Source organism: Ceratosolen solmsi, unplaced genomic scaffold, assembly GCF_000503995.2.
Source record: "Ceratosolen solmsi marchali unplaced genomic scaffold, CerSol_1.0 scaffold6, whole genome shotgun sequence".
Lineage (NCBI taxonomy): Eukaryota > Metazoa > Arthropoda > Insecta > Hymenoptera > Agaonidae > Ceratosolen > Ceratosolen solmsi.
Window position 1 is genome coordinate 13,392,346 of NW_011948414.1, and position 9,861 is coordinate 13,402,206.

Consider the following 9,861-nt stretch of genomic DNA (forward strand, 5'->3'; position numbering starts at 1 on the left):
TATATATATATATATATATATATATATATAATATATTCTATAATTATATTATATTAAAAAATATAATATATAAGACATAATATTGATGTAAGCTAGTAAAGTTAATATGTTAAAAATAACTGTACATTTATTAAATATACTATTAGATATAGTATTTCTTGTAGCTTAGAATAATAATTATATATGCTTTATTATAAATTTCCAATTTTTTATTATACTATCTACATTATAAGAGAGATTAAAGGTTTGAGAGATTTAAGTATATATTATATATTAATCTATTAAATATTACATAAATGAAACGAAGTATAAAAAATGTGATGATAGAAAGGTTTATTATAACATTTTTTTTCCGTATTGAATTTGTTTAATACGTTTTTAAGCCTTTTTTATAATGGGTGATATATATATATATATTATTTATGTTAATGCTTATTATTTAATTATGTATTTTAGAAAAAAATATAATAATTTTTAAATAATAGGACTCTGATTTTTTCTAAAAATTCTTAGAAATGTCTTATCTAAGTATTCAGTTACTTAAGGAACTGCAAAAGCTGTACAACTTCTAATATTATGTCTTTAAATTATTTTAAAGCTTTGAAAAGTATAAATTTACGTTATCTCTTTGAAATAGCACGCGTGGATCAACAAACATACATGTTCAGGTTATTATAATAGAAGTTTAAATCATCATAGCATCATGATGGATTCTTTGGAATTTCGCTTTATGTAGTGTAATCGTTTAATATTATCAAAAAATTATTCTTAAGTGTAAAACTGACGAATATTTGCTTGTATCGTGCTGGATAAAACTATTTCCAATTAAAAGAAAATTAATTTTTTTGTAATTTTATTTTTTCATTTGTATTCTCTCTGATATCTTAGATTGATTTAAGATAACAACTTTGCTCGGTATTAAATTCATGTTGAAGTTAAATAATCTTATTTAAATTGAAATAATATTAGTAAAAACAAAAATAAGTGTTCTTAGGTCTCTAATTTTTTTACTCTTTTTCTTAGATTATTAAAATATTAAAAGAAATTTTATAAATAGAATATAAAGAATTTTTATTTAAATTTTTAAATTATAATAAGCTAAGAGTTGTAATAAGATAGGTGTAGAAGATAAAAATGTGAGAATTAAATAATTAAGTGTATTTAAGTACGTCAAGTCAAATAATTATTTAGAGTTAATTGTTTTAAAAGTATAGCTGAATTTAGATATTTATTAAATTGTTTTAAAATTTAAAATACATAACATGTATGTAAAAATTTCAGTTATAAATTTAAACTGAAAATTAAGATTTTTAGAAAGTATATTTGTTTACATATTTTACATATATTTTACTATAAAAAATCATTATTTAATAAAATATTATTAAGAGAAGAAAAACTTTTATTTTCAAACCAAACAGTTGGATAAAACTACTTATTAAATAATATAACAAATTTTAAACAGATTCGAACAAATATCACATCATTTTTGCAATACAAAGCTACTTACACATAAATTTGTGTCAGGACTAGAAAAAGACGAAGAGAAACTTATATCTTTATTATAATTATTCCATGTTTTTAAGGAAATAGAATTGTTTGTCGAGATTATGTTATTTGTTCTTATTATATCTAATAAACTTATTTCATAAAACTCTTGAATATCTGAAACATTGAAAATTAATGGATATTAATTATTTTAATTATTTATTATTTTTATTTTATTACATATTATTTCATAATTATTCTTTTTTTTCATTATTATATTTTCATTTTGTATTTATGTCATTTAGTTTGTTAAGCTTAAATATAAATATAATTATATTTTATATTTAACAAATTTAATATACCATGTATTTAGAAATAAGCATCGTCCCATAGTGTTTAGTATTAAATTCAAGTTTTCATCTTATATAATATTATGACCATGATTTAACAACTTTAATGAGACCTTGAAATGAAGTAGACCACGATTAAAGTTGGTACCCCGGAGTATTTCGATTGAATTAATAAATCTTGTCAACTTTTATGATTTATTTGATTACAGTATCAACAATTGAAATGAATGGTCAAAATTAAGATAATATCAAATTTTATAATTCTTACATTTATAATTAGTTTTATAGTTTTCAATCTTTGTTATGAAATTATAAATGAAATATTGGAATAGACGTTATCATATTAAAAATTCATTTAAAATATTTTTATTTAAAAACAACTGTTCAAAATACGATTGTTAGACCGCTTTTAAAGAAAAATATTACATCAAGAAAATTTTTATTTTTTTGTACTAAAAAAATTATTTAAAGTTGTAACTACCTTATATTTTAATTTTTTTGTTGGATATGTTTCATTCAATTATAGTTCATATAAAATATTGAGATTATTTAACTTTTAATATTATTTTATAATTGTTTGAAGTTTTTATGATTTTTTTCGTTCTTCGAATAAATTAATAAATATGCTTGTGTGTGTCTCTAAATGATAAAAATGATTTAAATTTTATTGGATTACTAATTTTTTATTATATTACTTGTTCAAGAACAAATTTTATTATAATAAGAAAAAGTTAATAAACAATTAAAATTATAAATTTATAAATAATTTATATAAAATATTTTAAAATATTATAAGATATACAAATATATACTTTTAACTAACCTATTATACATAATTCATAATGAAACCTATATTTAATCATGAAAAAATTAGATTAAATTTAGGTAAAATGAAAGTATTTCATGATAAGCGATAAAATATAAAGTTGAAAACATTGCATAAAATGTAATCAATTATTTTCAAGATAATAACTATTTGCCTTTAGCACTATTAGATGCTGCAAATTATTATTTTTCAGATACAAAGGCATCGAAGAAGTCGTCAGATTTAATATTTTCATCGGCTATAATTGTAATCCATTTCACCGACTTTACTATCTCTGATTGGTATATGATAAAGTATCGAATAAAGTTGATCTGATTATTTGATCTTTAAATTTCAATTTAATCTTTTTTATAAAAATATCAAAGATTATCGAGCAAAATCGTGTATCTTACATTTAAAATGTTTCAAAGTTTCTGAATATTTAATAAAGACAATTTTATTTATAAGATTTGCAAGATCAAATACTTGAATTTGGGAATATATATATATATATATATATATATATATATATATAACGTCCTTGCCATTGTGTTATGAATTTCTATATTTATCCTAATTATAATATTTATTCAAATATATTTAAAAAATTTTAATAAGAAAAAAATAATAAATTACATTCAAATTATAAATTACACATTTAAACCTAGAGGTATATTTATATACTTGTTTAAAAACTTTACTAGGAAACATAGTGATTCTGTTTTATTGTAGTAGCTTATAATGAACAGCTATTATTATAAATATACTAAATACCTTATTTGTATAGAATAGTGGCTGGATTAATTATTATTTTATTCAATTTTTGAACAGACTAGATTTATTTTAACTTTCTTTCTATAATATAGGTTGTGCGTTGGGATTTGATTGATTGTCTAAAACAAACAAAAACAAACAGTGGATTCATAATTATCCAGAAAACATTGTATGAAAAGAATGGACTCATTACCTTGAATTATTTCAAAATATCGCTAAAAATTCTCTGTACTGAAAGGGTGAGCATTTTATTCCATACTTTTTAAAGGTTTCAAAATATTAATATCATTGATGTAAAGTAAATGGGCATTCGTGTGAATCTACGAGTTAATAAGTCACCAGCTCATTGGTTAAAAATAAGAAATAAAAATCTCTCTCATTCTCTCTCTCTTTCTCTCTTTAAGAGATAAAATGATACACCGCATAAAAATATTTTATGCTATCTTATGTATAACAATAATCAAGGCTTTGGCTGCCTTATAATCAGAATCATATAATTTAAAAAAATGATTGTTAAGCACTTGTATAAGGCATATTAGAGCACAGATCATTATATGAGAACCGGTATGTACTATATGAAAGTTCGAATAAAATTACTTTGCAGTACTTTAAATGCATTAACAATATCTGATTGAAAATAGACCATATATATTTAGTAGTTTTCAGTACTAAAGTGTTCTGAAAAACTAATATCAATGATAAATAGTAATAGTATAATATAAATTGTTAATTTATATTAGTTGACAGACTGACAAATAGGAATGAAAATCATCCCAATAATAATAACGAACCAACATGGTCTTAAATGTACAACTTGAAAGAACTAGGTTTCGTAAAAATATAAAAAACATAATATTAGGCTATCCTTTTTGTCTTTTAATATATATACAATAGCAAATGTAGAAGTTTATTTAGAGTTCGAAATAAAAAAAATTATAATATCGATGGAAGCGACAAAAATTTGACGGTACTACTTTGAAATACATACATAACGATTATTGTGTAAAGTAATAAACTTAAATACTTTGTACAAAATGCAACTCGTCGTTCAGACTTGTTTTATCAAGGCCGGTTCGACGGATACAATTTGATGCCGTTGATAACTCAGAGACCACGGGTGTTGTGTTTGTAGTAGCGATGGCAGGTCACAAGTGGAAGGGATATTATAATAACACAATAAAGATATGGCTGAAGTATGCTATTTATTGTTATTTATTAATGACAAGGTTGACTAGTATTACTATTATTACTTGTAGAACTAAATTCTTGGATTGAAGTGATGCGTTGCGGAGACAACTGTACCATAATCTATGCAGCTTGATTGTTGAATACGAATGGTGAATTGCGCGACGTTTCGTTCGTCGACACTAGCGCCTTTTGAACGAGCACGTGTGTGGTTGAGGTTATGAATGCGGCTTTAGGATTGAAAGATATCGCAAAGTGGCGCGAAACTGGATTGTCGACACTTGCGCTGGGTTTTGCTTACTTTCGTAAGCTTCCGAACTTGAACTAAGATGAGGGTTACTAAATGAGACGCCCCTGGAGGGCGCGAAACTTGACGACGCGTACTGGTATTTATTCCGCACTGTCGTTTTAAGAGAAGCTTCCTCGTCCTTAGTGCTTGTCGATGTAATACTTTGAATCTCAATATATATGTATTATTGTAGTAGATACTACTTACAAAGACTAATAGTTGACTCGTCTTCGGACTTTGATAGGCTGCTTGTCGTAGCTCCCTTGGAATAAGTAACTACGGTTTCTTGAACTGCGTTAGTGGACATACGGGTTTATGTCGTAGTTCTTCCGGGGCAGTAATTACTGTTCCAGTAACAGTGTTAATGGACAATCCGAAGAAGTGTAAGTCGTTCCCGAAATAGCGTTAAATTGACTATCACTAAACTTAACTGAGTATGAAATGTTTCAAGGGTTTAATATATTGAGAGAGTATTACTAAAATAGAGATATCAAAAAAAGGAGTAATATCACGAAAATACTACTAACTGAAAAGTATCAAGAGTAAATATCAAGACAGTTAAATATCACGAGTGATAAGTATTAAGAGAGTTAAGTATCAACAGTAAATAAGTATTGCAAATTGCGCCCCTTAAATACATTTGCTGACCATGAATTTTACTTGAACCCCTTCCCTTATTTTCTGTCCAATCAGAGACTCCTCCCTTATAGTGCGAGGGCAGCGCCTCTTTTGGCTTCGGAGTTAATTAAGGGCCTAGTCGTCTCTGGGTCTTTATGATGAGCAGATTTCTCATTACTGCTGCCGCATGCGACAGCATGTTGGCAGCGGAAAGAGGGGGCATCGTTGACACATCTGGTGACAGCATTGCAATTTGTAGACAGCGGGAAGGGGAAGGAAGGTCCGCTTGCAGTAATGCTTGATGTAGTTGCCGAGCGGAACGAAAATGCAGATGTCTAAACTATAGGTTTTCCTGTGTTTATGGTATTGTTTTTCCAGACGTTTTATGACACTAATGCGTGAGAATTTTGAATACAAATTTTACGATGTTACTTGCCAGATGTTTTATTGCACTGACAAAAAAGGAAAAATGTTCTCGCATTCTCGAACATACTTATAATAATAAATCAAATGTGAATTATATAAAGGGAGTATCAGAATTCTAAATAAAAGTAAAAAAATAATATAAAGCATGAGTTAATCGATGACATAATATGAGCTGGAAGTTTTTAGCGAAGAAAGTTACTATTAAATGAAAATAGTGAACTCCAAATATCTGAGACAAAGAGAGTAAAAAATTCAGTCAATTAACAAATCCGATTTATAAAATTAAATATAATCGAAAATAACTATCTTATCGGTTGATCCGGTAAAGAAGATTTAGAAATTCTCCGGAGCCATAGCAAAGATAAATTTATAAAAATTCTCAGGTTTAGACAGTTTTCTAATTAATCTTAATTATCTCATTAGTTTTACTTAGATAATCTCGATAGTTTTATAAGTATCCATGTATATACAAAATAGTATAATATAATAATATAGATAGATAAAAAGTTTAAGAAGTTTCAATACACTTTAATACACCTTAATACACCAGAAATATATCGAAAAGTAACGCCCCTAAATAAAAACACGATATAAATCATGATAATTTAGATTGCATTAAATATAAAAAAATCTACATTATTTATGCATTAAATAATTAAGTAATAAACTCCTACTAATAGAAACTAGCACAAAAATAATTTTTATCAAATATATTATTGAACTATCCGTTCTTAAATATAGTGTTAAAAAGAGAAAAAGTATATTTTAAGTTAATTGAAGTAATTTCATAATATAAAATAGATACATTAAATTCTTATTTAAGAATATAATTTAAGAAATAATGACTTACCTATTAGAGCTTGGAAAAATCTACTTTTAAGTACTCGAATCAATCGTTCTATTTCCAGAGTTAGTTGTTTTTCGTGCGTTTTTGTTAATTTTGCATAATAATCTCCCAGAAGTTCTAAAGCTCTATGTGTTTCTATAAATCATTTTTAGTTCATTATATGAAACAATATATCAAATTAAAATAATATAAAATATTGAAATATGAAATTTCAATAAGGATTAATAAATATTATTTTTTATAAAATATATTGTATACGTAAAAATTAATGAAATTATCAGTAAATATAATTTAAAATTCAAATTAAAAAACATCCACATTTATTATTCACACATTATTCGATACTAATTATTCTTTATTAATAATTGTAATGAAATAATAAATGTATTTTTTTCTAGACAATAATAACATAAAATTTATATACAAATTCTGAATTTATATATATATATATATATATATATATATATATAAATCTATAAATATAATATATATCTTATTATTATTCTATATATAGTAGAATACTCATTCAAGCAGATAGAAACTCAAATAAAAAATTAATTATTTCCAAGTACATGATTATAGACAGTTAGTTATAACGGTTAGTTGAAATTCCTTACGGAGGTTCATACGAATTTGTAAAATACTTTAAATTACAATAAATATAAGTATATTATTTACAGAAATCAATTTAATCCAAACGATTCATCCTTTAACTAGAGTTAAGTTCCTAGATTAAAGATTTAAATTTAATAAAAACATTATTAAATAATAAGTTTTATTTTATGAATTTTAATTTTTTATTTGTAAAATATCTATGGTTGGCTTATATTATTTTTGGTAGGATCGTAATCCGCTATGATATGGTTATTCTCGTTATTGTAAAAAAAATTTATTTTCGAAATTTTTATAGATTCTCGTAGCTTTATATTATATAATTATTACATTTGTTATCTGACAAAGAAATGAAAAGATACGAATAACAATTACACAAATATTAGTACTAATACATTTTTACAAATATAAATAATAATACTATTAGGTCAATAGATATATGTTATAAATATATTGAACAAACACGATGACGAGATATTTATTTATTTTATTGTAATTTTATTAATAAACTGTGAATTGGAAGCAAGTATTTCAGAATTATAATTAGAAAAAAAATAGTATTATTTTGTTAGCAACAAAATAGCTATTATGATGAAATCAACAGTGCTTTATTTAAAATAGTTTATTCAATTGAAAGACAATGTATTATATAACTATAATCGCTTATACACTAGCTTCTTCTATATACTCTACTTCTATTTCTCTAATATTATTTTAATAATTGGTGCTTGTCGCAACAGACTATTAACGTCTTGCATAACTTCATGTGTTGCGTATCTAAAATTTGAGCTGTATATATACAAAATCCATAATAAACCTTGTTATAAAATATAATTAAAATTTTTTGATACTTATTCTGTATTAATGTTTAGAGAAATACATACGGATTGAGTATATATTTTGAAATATGATTTTTGATAAAAATAATAAGTCGCATAATTTGTTTTCTTCTATTTTCGGCAAGAAAATTTCACTTTTATTTTAACTTATTATGTAAAAATTATAATTATAACTAGATAATAAATATTAAAATTTAAAAAATATTTATATATTGGGGAATATTTTCCTTTTAATTACAATTTTTAAAGACATTTAACAAATATATATATATTTTTTAATTATCGATTATAATCAATTTAAATGGAATAATTACCTATTCTATGTTGATTATATAACGTTGACTGAAGCATTTTATTAATTATATATTTTATTAAATTCTAATTAGCTATTTTATACTACAAATAAGTACCTGGAATAAAAATTTTATTTATTGAGAATTTTATTTTATAAGATTTAAAATATATTATAGATACATTAAAAATTTATAACGTATTATAATTAATAGATTTTCAAGTAGTAAAATTAAAAAATTTCATATTAAAATATTTACTATAACTATAAAGCTACTTTTGTAAAATTGTAAATAATATGCTGACAGTATCTTCTTAAAATAAATGTGTTGTTCTTCTAATCTTATAGGCAGAATAAGAAATAAGCTCATATCTAATAATAGGTAATTAACATTTTCAATGTAATATTATAATCTTAACATAGCTTGACTACAATATGTAATCGAAGTACACATTTTATAAATAACCAAATTTATACTAAATGTGGCTTGTTTTGATAATTATTTAATTATAAATTTTCATTATAAGTTTCTTAGTTGTTTAAAAATAGGTTTAAACAATTGTAATTAATAAATTATTATTTTTTTTATTATACATTTAATTCAACTGTATAATTTTTTATTAGAAATTTTATTTTTTACAATTCTAAATTAATTAAAATTAAAAGTATTTAATTAAAAAATAAATTATGCTGTTTATGTTTTGTTAGAAGTTTGAGAACTCTGTCAATATTTTAGGATAAAAATATCTTTACTTAATTTTTATTTTTTATTTTAATTTTTGTACGAAAATTCAATTTAAATTAATCTTTCTGTTGTTATATAATTAAATGTGTTTCAAGGAAGAAATAGTAGAGTAGTAGGTTTTGAATATGCTTCGTGTCTTTACCTAAACTAGAAACTGTTCACTAAATTTCTTAGTTCTGTTACTACGCACATTGGAATGATATTCTGAGATATTAAATTTTATGAAATAAAATAATATAAAATATTAGACTTCAAAATATAGTTTATTTTAGATACATCGTCAGATTCATAGTTTTATCATTTTGTAAACAATTTAGGATATTGCATATTATACTTTAAATAAAACAAATCTAAACATGAGATGATATTAAAATTTCGCATAAAGAAACAATTTACTTAATTTCTGTACAGATAACTAAACTCATAATATAATTGTTATATTATAATATGGATAAAGAAGATAAGTTATTATAGAAAGAGGTACTATATATATTATTTGTTATTCTATTTCTTAATTTAATAAAATTATTCAAATTATTAAATTTACAATTAGATTACATACAAACATAATATCAACTTCATAATAAATCACCA

At 23.2% G+C, this 9,861-nt stretch overlaps 1 protein-coding gene across 1 annotated transcript in view; it reads right to left on the reverse strand.

Annotated features, from left to right (window-relative positions):
• dlg1 (MAGUK family member discs large 1) overlaps nucleotides 1–8,634 on the reverse strand; it is a 47,777-nt gene extending 39,143 nt beyond the window's left edge. Inside the window, exons 1-3 of the mRNA XM_011507476.1 lie at nucleotides 8,545–8,634; nucleotides 6,783–6,914; nucleotides 1,508–1,662 (exon numbers count right to left, since the gene is read on the reverse strand). Coding sequence (XP_011505778.1) covers nucleotides 1,508–1,662; nucleotides 6,783–6,914; nucleotides 8,545–8,581 — 324 coding nt within the window. The 5' untranslated portion in view covers nucleotides 8,582–8,634. The remainder of the gene's footprint in view (nucleotides 1–1,507; nucleotides 1,663–6,782; nucleotides 6,915–8,544) is intronic.
• Nucleotides 8,635–9,861: the final 1,227 nt, after the last annotated feature.